General features: G+C 61.1%; 1 protein-coding gene across 11 annotated transcripts; it reads left to right on the top strand.

Moving 5' to 3' along the window:
* Positions 1–101: 101 nt before the first annotated feature.
* ZNF384 (zinc finger protein 384) lies at positions 102–22,244 on the top strand. Of its 11 annotated transcripts, none has more exons than XM_055142150.1 (12): positions 102–150; positions 1,352–1,411; positions 8,783–8,853; positions 10,346–10,583; positions 10,819–10,866; positions 11,100–11,466; positions 12,180–12,272; positions 15,613–15,837; positions 16,501–16,683; positions 18,006–18,084; positions 19,807–19,965; positions 20,783–22,244. In XM_055142150.1, the coding sequence occupies exons 3-12, from the start codon at positions 8,788–8,790 to the stop codon at positions 21,158–21,160; spliced, it is 1,836 nt and encodes a 611-aa protein (XP_054998125.1). In that variant the 5' UTR covers positions 102–150; positions 1,352–1,411; positions 8,783–8,787; the 3' UTR covers positions 21,161–22,244. The 11 variants fall into 11 exon arrangements, with proteins under 11 accessions (XP_054998125.1, XP_054998123.1, XP_054998124.1 ...); XM_055142148.1 differs by lacking the exon at positions 102–150 and adding an exon at positions 183–396; XM_055142149.1 differs by lacking the exon at positions 102–150 and adding an exon at positions 665–883.
* The last annotated feature ends 1,227 nt before the right edge of the window (positions 22,245–23,471 follow it).

Genomic DNA, 23,471 nt, shown 5'->3' with positions numbered 1-23,471 from the left:
GCGGCTCGGTCTCCCTCCCGCCGCGCCGCTCTCGCTTCCGGGGCTCCCGCCCGCTCTCGGCGGCGGCGGCGGCGGCGCGGCTGGGCCCGGCGCGGGGTGGGCGGGCGGCCGGGGGCGCCGGAGTGCGAGCGGCGGCAGCAGCACTTCCGGGTGAGTGCGCGGCGCGGGCGGGCGGGAGGGGCCCCCGCCCCGCGCTGTCTCGCGCGCCGTCCGTGCGTGCGCGCGTGTGGGGCCGCCCGGCGCCTCCCGTGCGTGCCCGCGCGCCCCGCCTCGCGCCCGGCCCCCCTCCCGGCGCCCCCTCCGGGCCCTCCCACCCCGCTCGGGCGCCCTCCTCGCTCCGCAAACGCCGCCCCTCCCGCGCTCCGGCCCCGGCGCCGCCGCAGCCGTCGCCGCCGGGTGAGTCTGGCGCCACCGCCGCGGGCGCGCGCCGAGCCCCCCGCGCCGCCGCCCCCCGCCCTGCGCTTCGGGGGGCGGGGAGGGGGCCCCGGTGCGGCTCTGTGTGTGTGTGTGTGTGTGTGTGTGTATGAGTGTGTGTGTGTATGAGTGTGAGTGTGCGTGTGTGCGCGCGCGCGCGTGTGTGTGCGTGTGCGTGTGTGCCCGGCCCGGAACCGGAAGTGGTTGCGGAGGAGCGGGCGATGGGGAGGAATGGGGGGGCTTAGGGGGCGGGTGTCCGTCTGGTGGTGGGTGGCGGAGTTCGGCTCCCAGGAGGGCCGGGAGGGGCGTCCCCGGGAAGGGGCGTTGAGGCCGGGGCGGGGGGCGACACTCGGAGCCGGCTCCCCGGCGCGGTGTCAAGGGAGCAGAGGTTTTGGGGGGACGGCTGGGGTCCCCGGTGCAGAGACCCCCGTGCAGGCCGAGGGAGGTGCTGCTTGGCGCACGGCCCGGGGTAGGCAGGAGCCAAGTCCCCGCAGGAGTGGGGGGAGGCCAGAGGAAGTGGCTGGGCCCGAGCTGGCACACTGCCGGGCTCCCGGGCTGGTGCAGCCCCCCCAGACCTCAGCGCTGCCTTCCGAGCCCCTCCTCAGGGGGGCGGGACCCCGCGCCTCTTCCAAGCCTTCCGCCCTCTGACCCCTCGGTTTCTGCGGGGGCCCTGGGGAATGAAGCGCGGGGGGTGCCCGAGCCCAGGAGTGCACCCCACATCCTGGTGAGACGAGCTCATCTGGGTGGCTGAGCATTGGATTGCTTGACCTCGCGGCCGCAGGGGGTGGTTCCTGAGCCCCCTGTGCGCCTTTGGGTTGGTGGCCCTGGGGCCCCCACCTGCCTTTCCGGACCTGCTGACAGTCCCCCGTCAGAGTTTCTGAGGTTCTCCGCTGTTCTCTGGGGCCGGCGCCCTGTAACCCAGAACATTTGTTTGCAGAAAGTTCAGGAGCCCTGGAAAGGAGAAGGAATAAGACGGCAGGAGGAAGAGAGAGAGAGGGTAAGACAATTTTGAGCGAATGGCTTGTGTGGTTTTGGGGGGGGGGGGAACCATCATCCAATGGGTGGCGCTGGGCATTGCTGCAGGGAGCGGGTGTAGTCCTGGTGCCCGCCGTGGGTGGGAAAACCTTGCCCGGTTACCCCACGAGGTGGTCCAGGAAGTTGCTGTGTAAAAAAGTCGGTGCTCGACCCTGCAGCTGTCGCCCCTGCCGTTCACCGGGAATGACATGGGACAGGCTCGAGCGCAGCGCCCTGGTTAGTTTGGCATGCTGTTTGCAGGAGATGTCACCTCTGCTGGGGGGACCTGTGGGTGACCCCTGCGTGGCTCGTGGGGTGGCTGCTTCCTGGACGGGGCTCCAGCGGGGCCAGGGGAGGGTGCAGGGAGGCACGGCCTCATCTGTTGCTGTTCCTGCCATGCCTCCGTTAGAGTGACTGGCGACTGTGCTCGGGAAACCGAGGTGGCAGGGTGAACCCCGCAGGAAGAATTGGGAGTCGGCGCCCAAGTGGACACTGTCAGAGGGAGGGGCCTCCAGCGGGAGGTCCAGAAGAATTCCAGCCAGGGGGCTTGAAGTCTCTTGAAAGCGACAGTGTGCCGGCCCCAAAGAGTTGGAGAGTTCAGTTAATTGTCCTGGAGGTGTCATTTCCACTCTAACCTATAAGCCGTATTATTATTATCATCATCATCGTCAGTATTATTTTGGCTTGGGGGCCACATCAAGCGGTACTTAGGGCTGACTCCTGGCTCTGTGCTCAGGGATGATGGCCTGGCCTGCCCGGGGGACCGTATGGGTGCTGGGGACCAAAGCTTGGAAGGCGAGCACCCTGTCCGCTGTGCTGCTGTCCCGGCCCCACAGGTGTCTAGGCGAGTTGGTGATCAGATACAAGGGCCAGGCCCTTTCTCTGAGTATTTCTCCTGCCACCCACCAGGTCACCGGCGGGCAGGGGTCACTCTGCTGTCTCCCCTCGGCTCTCAGCCACTCAGCTGACCCCCCGGAGGAAAGTGTTAGGGTCCTTGTTGGAGGGTTTGGCCCTGGTGGTCTTTCTTTCCCAGTAGAAGTGCCGCAGCCCCTTTCGGAGTTGCCTGGCGCTGGGGCGAGTCCACCGGAAGTAGGGAGGCCTGGAGACGGTGGGGCCGGGGGCCCTTTCCGAGTGTTCCCTAGAATCTGAGCCAACCGTTATATTCCAGGGAGGAAATGGTCCTCGTGTGTTTCATTGCTCCCAGACCTTAGCTGATCCCGAAGTCTCTTCACGTGGCGTGTTTTGGAGCGGTTTTTCCCAATGGAATGTCCCAACTCCGTGGGTCAAGTTCTTTCTGAGTTGGTTTTTCATCTCGCCCTCTCGCCCTCTCTCCTTCTCCCCCCCCTTTTCTCTAAGTGCTCGCCTTGATTACAAAGCTGGAGGCTATAGACCTGATGCTTTGGGGGTAGTTCTTTGTAATTACGTGGTCTTTATATAATTGCCACTAATTGTCACTAATAGTCCTCATCACGCGGAAGCATCTCTGTCTTCCTCTCAGTCACTCTTTGAGCACTTTTTTCCTTTCTTCTCTCTCCATCCCTTTACCACTGGTCCTATGAATTTGTTTTCGGGGAGGGGCGTTGCGTCTCTGTTCTCTACCCAGAGGGTTTAGTTTTTCAGTCATTCACTGATAGAGGACCTGGGATCCGACTCCTCTGGTTCTCTAGCGACTGAACTTGGTTGGTGCAAGTGCATGTTGGTTTTTCAAAGGCTGGTCGGGTGAGGAGAATGTTGCCTGTTTGAGAAAAAGGAAGGCGCACTTCACCTGCAAAGCAGCAGTCAGTGGGAAGGAAGGGGCTTGGAGGGAGGTGATGGTCTTCACCCTATCTGTCAGACCCCCTGCCGGCTGAGGGGTGGGCGTGCACAGACCCGGCAGGGAGGGGGGCAGGGCCAGGGGACGGTTAGAACCCAGGTTTGCGTTTTCCCGGCGTTCCTCTTTCTACCTGTCGTCCTTCTCTGCTGCTCTGTGACCGGAACAGAAACCGTTCCCGTCCTTCCGCTCTGAAAAATCAACGGCTCTAGACAGCGTCACTGGACCTTTGCGTGCTGACGTGATGTTTTCCTGGAAGATACTGGACTTCTTTGGGTTCGGGGTTCGGATTTGCCATGTGGGTAGGGTTGGGGGCGGGGGTCTGTTACCTGGCCCCGTGCTCAGGGATCCCTGGGGCTTTCGGGGAGTGTGGTACCTGGGAAACTCTAGATTGAGACTGAAATTTGGAGTCCTCGGCCTTCATAGCCTTCGCTCCCGCCCCCTTGGGCTCTCTCTGGCTTGGCTGTGCCGCAGGCCGAGTGGTAAAAACGGTAAACTGAGGTTTGGGTGACCTGCGGATGGGTCACCCTATCCAACAACTCCAGGGCCTGCCGCTTAACAGGATGTCCTGGCAGCAGCCCTGGCTGTCGCTCTCCGTCCGGCCTCGTCTGGGGCCACAGTCACTGCTGAGTTTGCCAGTGGTGTGGCCTTGCCCTCGGGCGGCGTGTGCGAGGCTCCTGTGTTGGGTCAGTTGCCAGGTGCGCGGTACCTCCCCTGCATCTGGGTGGCCCTTGAGTGAGGACCCCCCTGGGGTCCCGAGCTTCGGCTCGGTCCTCTTAAGGACCAACATGGGGCCGGGGAGATGGCCGGACGCCCCGAGTGCGTGCTGTACACGCAGGGCGCCCAGGTTTGACCGTCCCTGGTGCCTGTGGTCCTCAGGGCTGCACTGGGAGGGACCCCTGAGCACAGATCCAGGAGTCTCCCCTGAGTGTGGGTGTGGCCCCACGGGCACTCCCCCCAAAAAAAAAACCCAACTCCAGCCAAACCAAAACCCACAGCCGAGAGGGCAGATGCGGCTGCAGGGGGAGTGGAGGGGCTTCCACTCTCTGACCACCCCACCCCACCCTCCTCCCCCGAGCGCGGCCTGCCCTGCACTCCTAGACTCTTGCTATTCCACAGGTAGTGATTCTTTTTTTTTTTTTTGTCACTCTCCATTAAAAATTTTTTTTTTAATCGAATCAGTGAGCTACATGGTTAGAAAGTTGTTCAGGATTGAGTTTCAGTTCCTACAGGGTTCCAGCACCCATCCCTTGGCCCGTGTCCATTTCCCGCCACCAGTGTCCCCAGTGACCCTTCTGTGTCTCCCCTCTCCCCGAGCAGTGGTCGTGGCGGCCGAGGGTAGGCGCAGGGCAGGCCCCCTTGGCGGGCACTCGCTGCTGCCCAACCCTCTGGGCCGGGGCGGGGTGGGGCACAGGGTGGTGGCAGGGTCTTGGTGTCCAGGTGGAGCTGGTTGCCGTTGGACTCTCCCTCCACTCCCCTCCCCCTTCCAGATGTGGGGGTTCCCTTGGCCGTCTGTGGGCTTGGAGCATGGGGGGTCGGAACGGGCAGGGCAGCCCTGAGTACTGGGGGCGTTCGTGGTGTGGGCTGCCCGCCACCTCCCTGGAGGTGCCACCCCCCCTCTGAGCGCCTCCAGAGGGCCCCTCGTGGGCCCTCCTGACGTGGATGGGGTCACCCCGGAGGGGGCACGCTCACAGTCGCCTCTGAGGGCGGGTCTTATTTTCAGACTCTCAGTTCCTCCTCAGTTTTCACATCCGGAGCGACCGACTTCCTTGACTCTTGAGCAGGGGAAAGTTGTCTCACATCCTCCTTCCTCCAGCCTCCCGCCTCCTCCTCCTCCTCCTCCTCCTCCTCCTCCTCCTCCTCCTCCTCCTCCTCCTCCTCCTCCTCCTCCTCGGCTCCGCTTCCCTGCATCCCCACCTAGCCACCCCGTCCGTCTCCTGGCTTTCGGCTTGGGTTCTGTCCCCGGTGTATGGTTCTTTTTTTTGGGGGGTGGGGCCGAGGGGGCCCTTTCTGGGCCACACCCAGTGGTGTTCAGGGCTTGCTCCTGGCTCTGAGCTCAGGGGCCCCTCCTGGCGGGCTTGGGGGACCCTCTGCGGTGCCAGGGGGTCAAACCAGGGTAAGCTCCGTGCAAGGCCGGTGCCCCGTCTCCCTGTTTCTCGACAGGTCTCAAACAGCCCAGCAGGGACCCTCTCTGCCTCTGAGCGTGGTCACTGGGGCGCTTCGGGGGGAGCGAGAGGAGGCGGGGCCAGGGAGCCCCGGAATCTCGGTGGGGTTGGATCTCCTTTCGCAGTGATCTGATGAGTCTTGATTTGTCCTGCCTCAGGTGGAAGCTGAGGGCCCCTGGATCGTGCAGGAGTGAACCCTGTTCTCTGCTCGCTGGGCCTGTTTTGCTCTTGCCTTATTGCTGGGGGCAGGAGCCGCCTCTGTGTGGCCTGAGGTCACTCTTTTTTTTTTCTGGCCACACCCTGCGATGCTCCGGGTCACTCCTGGCTGTCCACTCAGGAGTTCCTCCTGGTGCTGCTCCGGAGACTGTATGGGATGGCGGGGATCGGACCCGGGTCAGCTGCGTGCAAGGCAGACGCCCTCCCCGCTTTCCTTCCTTCCAGCCCCAGGTCGTTCATTCTCGCACCCCTCTGTCTGCCCTCAGACAGAGCTGTCAGTCGTCCCCCTCCGGCCTTGGCTCTGGCTCAGCGAGGTGGTGGCCGAAGGGCACGTCTTGGGCACTCCCTGCTGTCGGTGAAAGTGGGGCGTTTCTGTAGGGCCAAAGGCAGTGCCTAGAAGGGCCGAGAGGGGCCGAGAAGGGCCGTGTTCGCTGCCCGGCTCCTGGGGGAATCGAGCCTCACTCCTCTACCTGCTGCTCGGAAACCCGGGCCTGGGCCTCGACACCCCTCTGGTTCTTACCATCTCTGCTGTCTGCCCCCCAAGCCCCCCATTTCCAGCGGGGCCGTAATCACAAGCCCCCAGGCCTCCTCGCCTGAAGCTGGGCCCTTTCCCCGTCCCGCCGGCTGGATTGGGGGGCGGGGGGCTTTCCTGGAGCCAGCCCAGAGTTGCCCGGGGGGTCGGCCCGGGCCTCTTTGCCTGCCCCGCCTGTGCCCGGGCTGTCGCGCCTGCAGCCCCTGTGATTTGGGGAAGCTGCTCTGGAGTAGTCCCGCTGATTCAGCCTTGCTGGGAGAAGCGGTCAGTGCGGGAAAACGGGTGCTTGCACTCCGCGCCCGGTCCTTCCCACGGGGTTCGGAGAGGTCACTGTCGTGCTCCTGCCTCCCAGAGCCCTGGGAGCCTCTGAGACCCACCGAGCAGGACTCTGGGGTCTGTGTGTGTGTGTGTGTTCTGGCTCGTGTGTGGTAGTGTGTGTGTGGTTCTGTGTGTTCGTGTGTGTGTTCTGGCTCGTGTGTGGTAGTGTGTCTGTGTGGTTGTGTGTGTTTGTGTGTTCGTGTGTGTGTTCTGGCTTGTGTGTCCTGGCTTGTGTGTGGTGTGTGTGTGTGTTCATGTGTGTGTTCTGGCTCGGCCCGGCCCCTTTTAGTGGCAATCTGGGCTGCTGCCACAGTGGAAGAAAAAAAAAATCTCGTAACGTTATTTTTGCTCTGGTACGTTGCTTGATTTTGGTGTGGGGTCCGCACTCAGGTCCGCAGGGGCTACTCCCAGCTTGGGTATACGGGAGTCGCTCTCCACAGCGCTTGGGAGAGCGAGTTGCGTGCTGGACGCTGGCGCTGGGCTTCCTGCGTGCGGAGCTGTACAGTGGTCCTTCGCGCTCTCCCTGGCAGCTCGACCCTTTTTCCCTTTTCTGGGCTCCAGCCAGCTGTGCAGGGCTTATTCCTGGCTCTGCCGTCTTTGATGGTGGTTTTGTTTTTTGAGACACACCCGGTAGTGGTCAGGGGTTATTCCTGGCTCTGCACTCGGAAATTACTCCTGCTGGGGTTCAGGGGGTGCCAGGGATCAAACCCTGGGGCGGCCGCATGCAAGGCAAATGCCCTACCCACTGTCCCGTCTCTCTGACACCTTGGGTCACCCTTGGAGGTGCTGGGGGACTGGAGGTGGTGCCGGAGATCCAACCTGGGCCAGCTGCATGCGAGGCAAGTGCCTTCCCCGCTGTATTTTCTTCCTCGCCCTAGATCCATGTTACTATTATTACTACCACATAGATTTTTTGGTTTTCGAGCCACACCAGGCAGTGCTCAGGGGTTACTCCTGACTCTGCAATCAGGAGTGACTCCTGGTGGTGCTCGGGAGACCATGTGGGCTGCTGGGGAGCGAACTTGGGTTGGCCACATGCAAAGCAAGCGCCCTCCCCGCCCGAATACCGCTCTGGCCCTGAGGGCCCTTTTTCAGATTTGGTCCCTTGCCAGAGCCTGATGCCTGTCCCAGCACAGGCGGGAATCCCTGCTGCACCCTGACTGCTCTTAGGCCTGGGTCAGCTTGCGGGGGGTCCTGTCCCCAGGGGGCGTCTGGTGCTCATGACAAACCCTTGATTCTCACGCCTTCCGGTTTCATTCTTAGTTCCCGTGCATGTGTTTCCTGGTCCAGAATCTTAACAGGCTTCACAGAACTGGAGATACATAGGTTGGAACTCTTTTTATTTTTTAAACTTTTTTGCTTTTCGGGTCATACCCGGTGATGCTCAGGGGTTACTCCTGGCTCTGCACTCAGGTATCACTCCTGGTGGGGGGACCCTATGGGATGTTTTGGTTTTTTGTGTTTTGGGGGTATACTAGCAGTGCTCAGGGCTTAGTCCTGTGTGCAGTGCTTATTCCTGGCTCTGCCCTGTTTGTTGTTTTTGGTTTTGGGGACACACCAGCTTTGCCTTCAGGGATCACTCCTGACGAATCTTGGGCAACCATATGGGTGCCTGGGATCGAACCCGGGTCTTTCAGTTGCATGCAAGGCAAGCACCTTCCCTGCTGCACTCTCTCGGCCCCACCCAATACGCAGATTCTTTTTGTGGGGCCGGGGAGCGGTTTGGGCCACATCCAGTGGTGCTCAGGGGTTACTCCTGGCTCCGTATTCGGGAACGACACCTGGTGGGGCTTAGGATACCTTATAGGATGTCGAGGATCCATCCCGGGTTGGCCGCATGCAGGACAAGTGCCTTCCCTCCCGTCCTCCATTCGGACAGAGATTTTTTTTTTTCTGCTTTTTGGGTCATACCCAGCGATGCACAGAGGTTACTCCTGGCTCATGCACTCAGAAGTTACTCCTGGCAGTGCTCAGGGGACCCTATGGAATGCTGGGAATTGAACCTGGGTCGGCCGCGTGCAAGGCAAATGCCCTCCCCTCCATGCTAGCGCTCCAGCCCCCACGGCCAGAGATTTTTTTGCCCGGCTTTTTCTCTCAGATCACCTCTGGCTGGGTAGGGTGCTAGTTCTGAGTGGCTGCGACCAAAGGACCTGGGTGCTGGGGGCTCAGCTCCTGCCTGCTGAGCCCCAGCCGGGTGGGTACCAGCACGGAGACCAGGGGCTTCTTAGCGCCCTGTCCCTGTTGCGGCCCCTGCTCTGGACTCGGTGCTGAGTGCTCTGTGGTCTCTCTCTTTCTCTCTCTCTCTCTCTCCAGGTAGAATGGAAGAATCTCACTTCAATTCTAACCCGTACTTCTGGCCTTCTATCCCCACAGTCTCAGGACAGGTAGGTGACGTGTGTCTTTGTGCTGTGACTCCTTGTGTCCTGCCTCTGAGCAGGAAGTTGCATCCTTGTGGAGAGCGCAGCCGGATACCCCGAGCTGGCCCAGCACCCCATGCATGGGAGAACTGTGCGGTGTTTCTCTCGGCTTCAGTCGAAGCTCGAAGTGCAGGCACCGGTGGCTTTATGGCGCTGCTTCATTGCACCTCTCGGGCATATATGTATATATAATTTTTTTTTTTGCACTTTTTGGGTCACACCCAGCGGTGCTTAGGGCTTACTCCTGGGCCCTGTGTTCAGGAATTACTCCTGGCGGTGCTTGGGGGACCATATGGAATGCCGGGGATTGAACCTAGGTCAGCAGCGTGCAAGGCAAACGCCCTACCCGCTGTGCTGTCGCTCTGGCCCCAATATTTATAACTTCTCAAATTTTTGTTGTTGGGGGTGGTCATTTCCGGTGATGCTCAGGGGTTACTCTTGGCTCTGCACTCAGGAATTACTCCTGGTGGTGCTCAGGGACCATATAGGATGCTGGGGATTTAACCCGGGTTGGGCGTATGCAAGGCAAAAGCCCTCCCTGATGTACTATTGCTCGGTCCTCTTTTTTTTTTTTTTGCTTTTTGGGTCACACCCAGCGATGCTCAGGGGTTACTCCTGGCTTTGCACTCAGGAATTACTCCTGGCGGTGCTTGGGGGACCATATGGGATGCCGGGGATCGAACCCAGGTTGGCCGCATGCAAGGCAAACGCCCTACCTGCTGTGTTATCGATCTGGCCCCCCCCTCTTTTTTTGGGGGGGTCACACCCAGCGATGCTCAGGGGTCACTCCTGGCTCTGCACTCAGGAATTACCCTTGGCCGTGCTCAGGGGACCATATGGGATGCTGGGAATTAACCCGGGTTGGCCGCGTGCAAGGCAAACGCCCTACCCGCTGTGCTATCACTCCAGCCCCTCTTTTTAATTTATTAATTTACTTATTTATTTTGCTTTTTTGGGTCACACCCGGCGATGCACAGGGCTTACTCCTGGCTCTGCACTCAGGAATTACCCCTGGCGGTGCTCAGGGGACCATATGGGATGCTGGGAATCGAACCCGGTTCGGCCGCGTGCAAGGCAAACGCCCTCCCTGCTGTGCTATTGCTCCAGCCCCCCCCCCCTTTTTTTTTTTTAAACAAGATCCCACACCAGCAAAAAGATCCTCACTCACAGAAGGGTCATGTGACAGCCTTTTTTAGCCATAAAATATGTTTGGGTTACAGTACATGCATTTCCCGCACCCTCTACCTGATGTGCTTTCACACGTGGTAGACCCAGTCTCGGGGGCCGGAGACTGACCTGCCCTGGGCAGTGCCAGACTCCCTCGCTGTCCGTGCTCTTCCGAGCTGAACCCGCGGCATCTCAGAGTCGTGACTGGGGAAACCCCTGGGGTCTTGATCAGCAGGGGGCGAGTCGGGAAGTGCCCCACCCCATCACTCCCCACCCCTTCCTCCTCTCCTAGATTGACAACACGATGTTCATCAACAAGATGAAGGATCAGCTGCTGCCTGAGAAGGGCTGTGGGCTGGCTGCACCCCACTACCCCACCTTGCTGACCGTGCCTGCCTCGGTGTCCCTGCCCTCGGGCATCAGCATGGACACCGAGACCAAGTCAGACCAGCTGACGCCGCAGAGCCAGCCGTCCGTCACGCAGAACATCACCGTGGTCCCCGTGCCGTCCACCGGGCTGATGACTGCCGGTGAGCAACTCGGCGCTTGTCCCACCCGAGGGGTTGGTCCCCCCGGTCAGTGCCCCAGGCCGGAGGGCGCCGGGGCCCGGGGGCGTGGGCTCTGGTGTTTGATGACGCGGTCGCATGTTCACTAAGTGGCTGCCGTGTGCCCGGCAATGCGCCGGCCTGGTGGGGGGGTACAAAGATGTAGAAGATGCGGTCCCTGCCTTTGAGGAGGTGACATTCTTTCCTTCTCTGAATCAAGGAGTCTCCTGTTCTCAGAGGTGGAGAAGAGAAGGGAGTCAATCACGGGGTAAATTTCACTGTTACCACGGCTGGGGTGGGCACGGGTTAGGAGACCGTTAATTCTCTGCAGGGTTCGGGGTTTCCTCCTCCTTCCCTGTGCGTGTCTGAGCTGGGGAGGGGGGGAGCCGGGCGGGGGGAGCGGAGGGCAGCGGGCAGGAAGGGTGGGCTGGACAGCGACGTGGGGGAGGCGGCCAGGCTGGCGCCCGGGCGTGACGCTGTCCCATTTCTCTCCCGCCCTAGGTCCCGGTTTGGTAATCACGTCCCCCTCGGGCTCCCTAGTGACCACAGCCTCGTCGGCTCAGACCTTCCCCATTTCGGCTCCCATGATTGTCTCAGCCCTCCCCCCTGGCTCACAAGCCCTGCAGGTGGTCCCCGACCTCTCCAAGAAGGTGGCCGCGACCCTCACGGAGGAGGGCGGCGGCGGTGGTGGTGGCGGAGGTGGCGGCGGCGGCGGCGGAGGCGGCGGCAATAATAACGTGGCTCCCAAGCCCCCCCGGGGCCGGAAGAAGAAACGGATGCTAGAGTCGGGGCTGCCCGAGATGAACGACCCGTACGTCCTCTCCCCGGAGGATGACGACGACCACCAGAAAGACGGCAAGACCTATAGGTACGTCTGGGCCCAGGCCGGCCCCGGCCTGGGGGTGTCCGCCCCGCTCAGGCCCCTCCCGCCGCCAGCCTCTGCCTCACGTCCGCTTGCATGTCAGGTGTGGTGTGGTGGGGGTGGGGAGGGAGGGAGGGTCGTCAGCATTGCCGCACCTGTCTTGGAGTGACCGAGTTCCTTGCTTGTATTGAGGCTGTGGATGGGGTTTGGGGCGCTGGTCTCGGGGCCCCTGTTGCCGTCTCCATTGTCCATTCGCTGTCCTGGGAAGCCTCTGTGAGAAGCCCCGGGCCTTGCCTTACCCTCTGCGGCCACACGCTGGCCCTGGGGCTCTCCCGCCTGCCCCCGCATGGTTGAGAGGACGGGAGGGTCCCTCCCTGGCCTAGCAGCGCAGACTCACTCTCTGACTCACCGGAAGGGCCTGGTTCTCCACGCGGGTGAGGTGGTTCCTGGCCAGCCGCGTTCTGTGCCTCTTTGCATGTGGTTCCATACGGAGACTCGTCCCGAAGTCCGTCCCCGGCCCTGTGACCCTCAGAGCACTCTCAGTCCCCTCGAGACTCTCCGGGGCCCGGCGGGGTTTGGGGAGTTGGCACCCAGAGAGCAGCTCGGGCGCCCCCCCCCCCCACTGCCGAGGTTCTGTCGCAGCCAGGGGCAGGTGTGCATGGCTGGGAGGCGGGTCTGTCCCTAGCGTACCGAGATGGGCAATGTTGTTCCCATTTTAGGGGCGAAGGGAACTGCGGCACAGGAAATGGACAGAGCCCTGGGCTCATGGATTCAGTTCCCGGCTCCACCACGAACTTGCTGTGTGACCCTGGGCAAGTCCTTTACCCCCCCTCTCTGCGCCTCAGTTTCCTCATCTGTAAAATGGGGAGAATTCTGTGTATGCCCCCCCGCCCCCCAGTCGTTGGGAGTATGTAGCAGATTGTGGGAAGAGCTAAGAAGTAGAGAAGTAGACTGGCCTTCAGCATTTATCTTTCCTCCTGTCGTACACTTCTGCTGTGGCGAGTAGCTGCAGCTGCCAAAGGTTTGAGACCCCCTGTGAGAGTGCAAGCGGGGGGGCGTGTGCTCTGTAGGCAGAGTCGCGCACGGCAGGGTTCCAGCTCATCCGAAAGCTCTTTGCAGCTTGATTATTCCCGGGGTACCACACTTGACCCGATAACAGTCTCCTGGGAAAACGTTTGCATTATTTCCGTGTCAGGTCCTTGACGCGTCTGAGTCACCTAAAGGCATTTCATGTTTGTCCCTTCCAAGGCTGAGAAACGTCCCTTTTAAATGGATTCTGTAGGACTCTGGTCTTGGGGCTGTTTGCGTGCGGTTGAGGACAGCCACTCTGACCCAGGCTCTGCCGAGGTCAGCTGTGTGAGGGGGGCGGTGGGCAGGGCTCGGACCCCCCACAAGGCCAGGGGCCTTCAGGCTCCTGCGGGTCTTGTTTTTGGACCCACAGTGAGGCCACTGCTGGTTGTCCCAGACTGTGCGTGGGGCGGGGGGAGAGACGTGACGGACACAGGCCGGCCAGCCAGGATGGGGGCTGTACCCAGTCGACAGACCCCCCCACGCCTGGGTGACCTCGGAGAAGCCGGCGGTGTGCGAGGCTCAGGCGGTGGCCGGGGTGAACAAGGGTTTCTTCCGAAACTCGGGTCTCTAGAGCTCCAGAGGCGTCCTTGAATCACACGGCCCGGTGGCCAGCTGTCTCCGTGCCCGCTGAGTGGCATCTGACGAGGTGGGAGGGGCTACCGGGAGGGGGTCTCTCCCCTGTCACTTGGTCCCTGTGTGATGCTGTGGTGGTGCCGGGAGGGGTATCAGCGTGTCTGGATTGGCCGGTCAGCCTCTGGGAGAGAGGTGGGGTCATCCAAAGCGGTCTCCCCCCAGAGGGGGCACCACGCACGAGACAGGTACCCCTGGGGCGACACACCCGGTGGCCCGGGGCTTTGCTGCTCCCTGGAACCCGTGTTTCTAATACTCTAGCCCACCGCTCCCTGTCTCCGCCACCCTTCTCCAAAGGCAGATTTCTCGACTGCCAGCAGCCGCCCCTGGGGGAAGGGGCGTTTCCTCTGACCTGGCTGCTTGGGGTCACGGGGTCGGGACTGCAGGAATGGTCGTCGCGGTGTGGTCAGCCACCCACCCACTCTGGGCACATGGCCGTCCAGCCTTGGCCGGGGTCCCTCCGGTGTGAGGCTAACTTGGCTCGGACCCTGATCCAGGGGTGCATGACTGCCCTTTGGCAGAGCGCTGAACACCGGCTGCGCCTGAGCAGGAACGGTTGGTGAGGCCTGGCCACTGGCAAGCGGGAGATGCCATGCCGTGGGGGCCACTCCCGACGCCAGTGCTCGGAGCTTTTTTGGCTGCAGACGATGGAAAGAGTTCTTTCCTGGGGTTTAAAAAATTTTTTTAAAATTTTTTTAGCAATTCCTTATTTAGGATACTGTTGGGTGCCGAAAACAGTCACAAGTCTCACAGTGGAGACGTTACTGGTGCCCGCTTGAGCAAATCAGTGAACAACGGGGTGGCCGTGCTACAGACAGTGCTGCAGTTGGGTGCCCAGTCGCTCTAGTCTCTCCACGTGTGGATGAGGGTTGAGGCCAAAGAAACGTGTGCGTTCTGTTCATCTTGAGAAATTTCAGCAACCCTGGGCCATCCCTTTGGAACCTGGGTAGATGGCTCTCCAGGTGACAGAGATGTGCCCCGTTGTGACCTCTGTTTCGGTGACGTGTCGAGTAGCCCGAGCTCACATCCATTAGCCCGGGCGCATGTTCCACGGACGATTCCATTCGAGCGCCTGCGTGTTTAGAGGCGAGACACTTGCCTCCCCGCCTCCAAGGCCTCAGAGTGAGGTTTCCATGGCTGAGGAAGACCCTTGGGCTCTGAGCCTCAGGAGAGCCCCGGTAGCCGGACTGCACGGCCCGTGTCCTCTGGGCAACGCATCATCGCTGTGGCCTTCCCAGATCACAGCCGGGGACCGGTCAGTGCCTTCAGAGCTAACGCCTGGCTGGGGAAGTAGGACTTGGCCTTAGTGCTGGGAATCCCAGTAGACAGAGACCCGAGTCCCAAGTGAAAAGGTGGGGGTGGGTATCTTTCCTCCCTCGTGAACTCTCAAGTTGGCTTCTTGGTTGGCTGGTACGGTGCTAGGGGTCAACCCCGGTTCTTACGCAGGTCAGTCCTTTCTTGCCCGTCCCTGGCCTGAGCTCAGAGTTCTTCGTAGTCCCGCTCTAGCTTGCCAACATTCTGGGATTGGAGCGGTGGCGGGAATGCTCGCTCCCCACTCCGAAGACCCTCTTCCGGTGATCAGTGGGTGGGTGACTTCCCCTTTCTGCTGGCCCATCCTGGTCAGGAAAACGCTAGGGTTCCAGCGCACAGGGAGAGCAGTTCTCCCCAGTCTCAGAGGCGTCTGTGTTTGACGCTGTGGGGCAGTAGAGCGGGGAGGAGGCGCCCTCGGAAGCGCATTCCGACGCCAGCGATACCAGCCCAGAAAGCAACATTGACGCCGTGTGCCGGAGAGAGGGCAGGGGCGGCATGGGAGCTGGCTGCTTCTGCGAGCCCCAGATAGTCCCGGGGTGCAGTTCCCGCGGCTCCTATCAAGAGTGGGCCTTCCTTGACTGCCCAGGGCCTGGGAGTAGCCAGTGAGGTGTCAGGCAGGGGGGAGGCCGGCGGAACCGCTCCGGAGCTGCTCCTCCACTTCATTCTGATACTTTCCCGCCCCCGTCCTGCCGCTGGCAGCAAAGTAGGGGAAACTCTTACCGTGCAAACAGTGCTCTGAGGAGACGGGAGGAAGGTCATGCCAGGGGACCCAGTTGGTGTGTCCTGACAGCAGCGCCCGAGGGATACGCTGAGCGAAGGGCTCCCGTGACCAGTTGGAGCCTGCAGTTAGCAGAGGATCCCGGCTCTGAGAGCCACGCTAGGCCCAGAGTCAGGTTTCCCTCCCGGGCCCGGGAAGGCTGGTTCCGGCGCGCACCGAGGGCGTCTGTCAGCTCCACGGGCCGTTGGGATGGGCAGTGCTCGGGGCCGGCCGGGAGCGGGACGCAGCCCCTCGGCTCAGGAGCGTCTCCCCGCGGTTGGCCCAGGCGAGAGCGCAGGCAGGTGGGCTGCGGGGTGGGGGGGGGGCTGGGGGCCGGGGCTCGGTGGGAAGGGGGCTCTAACCGCTGCCCTTGCTTGGCCCAGGTGCCGGATGTGCTCCCTGACGTTCTACTCGAAGTCGGAGATGCAGATCCACTCCAAGTCCCACACGGAGACCAAGCCCCACAAGTGCCCGCACTGCTCCAAGACCTTCGCCAACAGCTCCTACCTGGCCCAGCACATCCGCATCCACTCGGGCGCCAAGCCCTACAACTGTAACTTCTGCGAGAAGTCCTTCCGCCAGCTCTCCCACCTCCAGCAGCACACCCGGTAAGGCAGCGCCCGGCGCCGGCGCCTCTCTGCGTCCTCCTCTGGGCCTCGCGCCCCGCGCCCCGCCTGCCGTCCGTCCGTCCATGGAAAACAAAGTTCTCTCCGAATCCGAGCGGTTGTGAGGCAGGCGCCAGCGAGCTCGGGGGCGGGCGAGACGCTGGCGGGGGCTTCGGTCCCCAGGTCTGCAACGCCGTGTGCGGCTTCTCTGTGTCTGTGCTTGGAAACCTCCCGCAGAGCAGGCCCCGCCTCGACTCTGTGTCGGTTCAGAGCCCGGGTGTGTTGCGCCTTGAGCTGCGGGCGCCCTGGTCCGGGCTCAGGACTCTGTGTAGAAGGAAGCGGGGTGTCGGGGGTGAGCGCGCAGCCGCAGCCGCAGCCGCAGCCACAGGGCGCCGAGACCGAACGCCCGTCAGGCGCCCAGGAGCCGTGGGTCGCCGCGCCTCGTCGTCCGCATCGCCAGCCCGGCCCACCGCCGAGGGACCAGCGACCGACCTGGCTCCGGGGCTCCTCTGCAGTAGCCCCTCCCGGCCGGAGCGGGTTTGGGAGGAGGGAGGCGGGGGCGCTCGCAGCCGTCCAGCCACATCGTTCCACAACGGCAGAGAGCGGAGCCCCCCCTGGTGTCGAACGGCTCCCTCCTCCCCCCTCCCCTCCTCTCCTCCCCGGCAGGATCCACTCCAAGATGCACACGGAGACCGTCAAGCCCCACAAGTGCCCGCACTGCTCCAAGACCTTCGCCAACACCTCCTACCTGGCCCAGCACCTCCGCATCCACTCGGGCGCCAAGCCCTACAACTGTTCGTACTGCCAGAAGGCCTTCCGCCAGCTCTCCCACCTCCAGCAGCACACACGGTAAGGGAGAGTGGCGGGCTCCTGCCCCGCCCCGCTGGCATGCCCTCCCCTCCCCCGCCCCGGACACACACAACAACCCGCATGCGGGGGGCGGGGGAGAGACGTGGCTGGCGGAGAGGCCCGGCTGGCGGAGAGCCGTGACTGGCACGCGGGACAGAGAGCCAGCGGACACGCCCCAAGAGCGGAAGCGCCAGCGGACACTCAAGAGTCTTCTTCTGGGGCCGAAGCGGCGTGGGCGTCCTCGACGCGGGGACGAAGATGCTCATCTGAAGCGGAGGCGCCTGCGCGTCCCTCCCTGAGAACCGCCCTCGCGGAGTTTGGCGAGATTCTGCCCCTGGATGGATGCCGCGGATGGGAGCGGCGAAGACTCAGTGCGCGACGCAGGGGCACCTGCCCCGAACGGATGCCGTCGGCCAGGGCCGGGCCTGGCGAGCCCGCTGACACCGCCAGCGACAAGCCGGGCTTCGAGGGATCCCCAGAGCCGCACAGCCCGTCCAGCAAGTCCGCCTGGGGAAGAACGGGCACCGAGCAAAGCCGAGAGCTGCTGCTTCTCTGGATACGCGGGCGCGATCTGCTGCGGCGGCGGTGAGGAAGGACACTGGCCACGCGGAAGGGCCGCTCAGGCCGCACTGGAGTCCAGGGTCGTCGCGGCCTTGATCTCTCCTCTCATCTCCTGCTGCCTCGGGAGGCGGGCAGAGCCCGACGGCGCGCGCAGGCATCTTGCGCTGTGAAGAGGAGGACGAGGGGCGTCTTGTCAGCTTTTCTCGCCGCGGTCTGCAAAAGCTCCCGGTCCCCACGACGGCTCTGGAGCCCTGGCACGGGCCCCGCGGCGTTCGGGGAAGAGGTGAAGCGGGCACTGAAGGAGGCATGTCCTGTCACTCGGGGGCCGGCTGGGGAGAGCCCCCCGGAGATGCCACGGGTCACGCGTGTCTCGGCGACTCTCTGTACTTAGCCTTCCTGTCCCTCTGTCTGACACCGGAGCTTCCCAGGAGGCGGTGCTGGCGTGCGAGAGACCGTCGCTGGCTGTCGGGCAGGGGTCCGGGGAGAAGCGGGTTGCGTTTCCTCTTCTCGCCCGTGTGCTCGCCTCGTTTCCTGCCCGTGCGCGAGGCCGGTTGCTATAGGGGCTACGGTGTCCCGCCCTGTCGGGGGCTGCCTGGGCCTCCGTTTGCCGGACCCTCCCGGCTCTGCAGCAGCGAGCGGTGGCCGCCTCCCGGAGACCGGCTGCAGGCGGCACGGCGGCCTGGAGGTCTGTCTGTCTCCGAGCCGGCCCCGGCACGGCCTGCCTGACATCCCCGTTCCTTTTCTTTTCTTGCCCCGTGCAGAATCCACACTGGGGATCGACCGTACAAATGCGCCCACCCCGGCTGTGAGAAAGCCTTCACCCAGCTCTCCAACCTGCAGGTAAGTGGGCTCGGGGGGGCCCCCAGGCATGGGGCTGCCTCCTCGGTCATTCGGGAAGCCCTTCACGTTCCCGCCCGTGTTCTCGGTGGCGCTGTTCTTTTCCTTCGTCAAGAGAGTTTATTGGGGGGCTGGAGCAACAGCACATCGGGGAGGGTGTTTGCCTTGCACACGACCAACCCGGGTTCGATTCCCAGCATCCCATAGGGTCCCCTGAGCACCGCCAGGAGTGATTCCTGAGTGCAGAGCCAGGAATAACCCCTGTGCATTGCCAGGTGTGACCCAAAAAGCAAAAAAAGAAAAAAAAAGTTTATTGGATGACATTTCACTCAGACATGAGTGGAGAGCTACGGGAATGTTCGAGAGAGGACAGGTTGGGGCGGGAGTTGAGGGCCGCAGGGGCACTTGCCTGGCACCCAGCCGAGCTGGGTTCCATCCCGGGCATCCCCTGCGGTCCCCCAAGCAGCACCAGGCGTGACTCCTGAGGGCAGAGCCAGGAGTTGCCCCTGCGCATCGCTGGGTGTGGCCCTCAAACGAATAAATGAACAAACCAACCAAGAGGAGGATATGGGCTTCCGCAGAAGGGGAAAAGGCTGCTCACCAACTACTGTGGGGAGCCTGGAGGTGGATAATCGCTTTTTCTGGCTGTTCTGAAAATGAAAAAAAAAATATCTAAGAAACTGTTTCATGGTTCTTGTAAAAATAACAAAGCTGTTATATGCTAATGTTTCTGTTTTTGTATTTTTGCTTTTTGGGTCACACCCGGCTATGCACAGGGGTCACTCCTGGCGGTGCTCGGGGGCCATATGGGATGTTGGGAATTGAACCCGGGTCAGCCGTGTGCAAGGCAAACGCCCTACTCACTGTGCTATCACTCCAGCCTCATTTTAATGTTTCTGAACACCCAGCTATCCCCGTAAAAAAAATTGTCATTAGTTATATCCATTTGTGGACATTTATTATTATTTTTTGGTTTTTTTTGGGTCACACCCAGCGATGCTCAGGGGTTATTCCTGGCTCATGCACTCGGGTACTAACTCCTGGTGGTGCTCAGGGGACCATATGGGATGCGGGGATTCGAACCCGGGTCGGCCGCGTGCAAGGCAGACGCCCTACCCTATGTGCTATCGCTCCAGTCCCCATTTGTGGATACTTCTTTAAGAATGTTTGGGTTGCTGAAAAGTAACCTGATATTCTTGTTGTCGATGATCTCTCTGGTCGTCTCTGTATAATTGTGGGAGAAAGAAAATTGAAAGGCAGAGACTTATTAGCTTGAAAATAGTTTTGGTTTGGCAGGGGCCGGGGAGATAGTAACGGCAGGTTGGGCACTTGCCTGGCACACCACCTACCTGGGTCCCCTGGTCTCACCAGGAGTGATCCCTGAGCACCGAGCCAGAAGGGAGCACTGAGCACTGCTAGGTGTGTCCCAAAGGGAAGAGAGAGACTAGTTCTGGCCTTGTGAGCCTCTGAGAGGGTCTTGGTGTTCTTTAGTGAGCCGCCCGCCTGACACAGCCTGGCAGAGCTGAGCAGTGAGCGGTCCCGTCAGGGGCTTTTGTGCGCTGCCTAAGCCTGCAGCCCCGGGACTCACCGGGGACCGTTTCTGGTGCCTTCCAGTGGGCCCAGGACCCAGGAAGCTGGGCCCTCGTCTCTGACAGGCCAGAGCCATTGGGGCGGCAGGGAGCAGCGAGAGGCCAGTGCTCCTCTGACATCTCCTCCTCTCCTCAGTCCCACAGACGGCAGCACAACAAAGACAAACCCTTCAAGTGCCACAATTGTCATCGGGCGTACACGGACGCGGCCTCGCTCGAGGTGCACCTATCTACGCATACGGTGAAGCATGCCAAGGTGTACACCTGCACGATCTGTAGTCGGGCATACACGTCGGTGAGTGCTCCCGGCCCCCTTTGCTCTGGCTTCCCCGGGAGAGAGCCCTGTCATGAATCCGCGACCACCTCGTCCCAGTTTAGACTCAGGGAAGAACTGGGGAGCAGAGAGAGAATACAGCGGGTAGGACGCTTGCCTTGCATGTGGCCAACCCGGGTTGATCCCCGGCACCCCGTGTGGAGCCCCAAGCCCCGCCGTGGGTGACCCTGAGCACACAGAGCCAGGAGCAAGTCCTGAGAACCACCAGGGGGGACTTAAAATCCCCCAAAAGAGAGAGCAGAAATTAGATAGACCCGCGGCTGAGGACGGATAGAGAGGGTGCCTGGTCCCTTCAGCCTTTCTAAGGACTCTGGATAGTCGATTTTGCTTCAGCGTAAAACAAAATACAGCAACTTGACATGGGGGCAGGAGAGACGTGAGCTAGACATGATCCAGGAAATGCTGGAGTTTTTTACAGTCAAAAGATCTCCGAGTGAGGGGCTGGAGCGATAGTACAGCGGGGAGGGTCTTTGCCTTGCATGCGGCCGACCCGGGTTCGATTCCCAGCATCCCTTAGCGTCATTCCTGAGTGCAGAGCCAGGAGTAAACCCTGAGCATCGGCGGGTGTGACCCAGAACAAATAAAAGGAGGAAAAAAAAAAAAGATCTCTCTGAGCATAGGTGCCAGTGGAAGGGCCACATTGCAGGCCAGGCCCCGGGGCCTGCGGTGACTCACAAGCAGTGTTCTGTAGGAAGCAAGGCCAGAGCAGAGGGTTCCAGTTCCAAGTAACCTCTTGGCTTCTCTCCCCCCCCTTGGCCGCCTGCCTCGTCTCCTGCAGGAAACGTACCTTATGAAACACATGCGCAAACACAACCCTCCTGATCTCCAGCAGCAAGTGCAGGCGGCGGCCGCAGCGGCGGCGGTGGCCCAGGCCCAGGCCCAGGCCCAGGCCCAGGCTCAGGCCCAGGCCCAGGCCCAGGCCTCGCAAGCGTCCCAGCAACAGCAGCAGCAGCAGCCGCCACAGCCGCCACAGCCACCGCACTTCCAGCCCCCCGGGGCCGCCCCCCAGGGTGGGGGCGGGGGGGACAGCAACCCCAACCCTCCCCCCCAGTGTTCTTTCGACCTGACGCCGTACAAGACGGCGGAGCACCACAAGGACATCTGCCTGACCGTCACCACCAGCACCATCCAGGTGGAGCACCTGGCCAGCTCCTAGGCCGCCGGGCCGCCCTCCTCGCCCCCGGCGCCCACCCGCGACGCCGCCCTTGTCTTCGGCTCTTGGAAGGAACCTCAGCCCGCCCGGGTGGCCCGAGGCCGTGCTGGGCCCGCCGTCCGGCCGCCTCCCTCCCAAGCATAGCTTTTTCAACACAAACAAAGTCATGGGGGTTCGGTGCTCAGGGGAGGGATTTGCTATGACCTCATAGAAACTTCCAGTGTGGGCACTTACCCTCTCCTTACCCTCATAATCCTCACAAGCCCGGGCCGAGAGCAGGCGAGAGGCCGGCTGGAGCCCCGACCCAGCACAGCCGGCTTCCCGTCCGCGCCCTGCCCACGAGCGCGTTGGCTTCTCGCGTGGGCCCCCGGCCCCGTTTTCTTTCCCTCCACGGTCTCACTTCATTTCCTACCTGTTGCTGAGAGGAGATCTGGGGGGGGTCTTCAGACCTCCTTTATTTGTGAGGGCCAAGGGCGGAGATGGCCAGGTGGCCGGGGGTGGCTGGGAGAGGAGGGCTTACGGGTCGTCCCCAAGCCTCTGCCCACGCCGGCCCTGGACGCTCTGTCCCTTCCCCGCACCCGAGGGGCCGGGGGACCATTGTGTTCTTTCGGGAACCCCGCGACAAGGGCGTTACAGAGAAGGGAGAGTTCAGGGCAAACACAAGGACTGGACTTTGCTCCTAGGTGCCACGGTCAGTTGCCGGACATGGATTTATATATAAATATATATATATAAATATATATATACCCACTCATCACGGCCATCTTTGTTGTAACCATTTCTGTGTTTATAAATGCATTATCTGAGAATTTTCATATTTGATGTTTATTTTTGTCTTTTTTTTTTTATTTTTCCCCCCCACCCTGTCTTCTGGCCAATGGCATTTTTATTTTCTTTTGTCCTTTTTTTTTTTTTTTTTAAATCATGACGGATTTCAGAGAAAACAGAAACGGGGGCGGGGAAACCCCACCAAGAAACCAGTTGTTATAAACCAATTTAAAACGAAGAAAGACGAAGAAGAAAACCTTATGTACAAACAAAGGGGTGTTTTTAGAACCTTGTATAGAAATAAATTCGTGTAAAAGGACTGGAGGCAGTTGGAGCTGCTGGTGTGAGCCTGGGGAAAAGCTTTTGGGGGGCCTGTGAGGCCCGTGGAAGGTTTTCCTCCAGTGCGCGTGTGTGAAGGGTGGGTGCCGAGTGACGGGGAGCCGTCGAGGGGGCCTGCTCGCGTTAGTGAGGTCTTGGTTGGCAGGGCTGCTTTCTGCAGACAGATCCTGCCGGCATGAGGGAGAGCAAGACTGTAAGCGTGTGGGCAGCGAGCTCGCCCACAGGCTGGGACAGCGCCTCTTGCGAGAAACACCTCTGGGTGAGTCTCAGAGGTTCTGCGCAAATTCCGGATGGTGAGACGGATCCTCAGGATCCTGGGGCACTGACCCAGAGGCTTTTGGTAGTGGAAACCGTATCCAGGGTTAACTGCTGCGGGGCCGTTGTGGGCAGTGCTGTTGTAAAACACACTGGTGGGGTCCAACACCCAGCTCTGCCACCACTATGGGCGGAAATCCAGCTTCCGCTGTAAAAATGAAGAGTTTGATTAGATCAGAGGTCCCCAAATTGATTTGACCTGTAGTTTTTTGAAGTTTTTTTGTAGGGTGGGGAACTCCTACAAAGCTACTTTTTTGAAGCTAAGAGTGCCCCCTAGGGGGCAGTATTGCCTTTGGGAAACTGTCACTGTCACCTTGTTGCTCTTCGAACCTGATTTGTTCTAGCAGGCACCAGTAATGTCTCCATTGTGAGACTTGTTACTGTTTTGGGCATATCGAATAGGCCACGGGGAGCTTGCCCGGCTCTGCAAAAGGGATGGAGGAATCAAATCTGGGTTGGCCGCGTGCAAAGCAAATGCCCTACCTGCTGTGCCATCGCTCCAGCCCTAGATAATCCTTTTAGTGGCTTTATAAACCTTGAGACACTGAGGAGATTGTGACAAAGCTCCCACATCTGCCCTCAGCACCACTGGGTAAATTGGTGACCTGCCGAGTGGTGCCTGCTTAATCTAGGGCTGAGGGTGGCCATGTAAATGTTCTCAATCTATAGTGCCACTGACTCTCCATGGCCCATTAGGCCAAGCTTTCTTGGATGTTCAGCTGCCTTCCCACACTGCTGTCAGCAGCATGGAATGGCCTTGAGAGCCCTACCCTCCTCGTAGGTAACGGAACCTGAGTCTACTCTTGCTCTAAGCATCTTCTTCTCCAACACCATCCAGGGCATGATTAGGGGATGCATCATTGAGATTCTACTGCTAAGTCTTAACACCTGC

Source organism: Sorex araneus, chromosome 6, assembly GCF_027595985.1.
Source record: "Sorex araneus isolate mSorAra2 chromosome 6, mSorAra2.pri, whole genome shotgun sequence".
NCBI lineage: Eukaryota > Metazoa > Chordata > Mammalia > Eulipotyphla > Soricidae > Sorex > Sorex araneus.
This window is presented reverse-complemented; position numbering and strand designations above follow the sequence as displayed.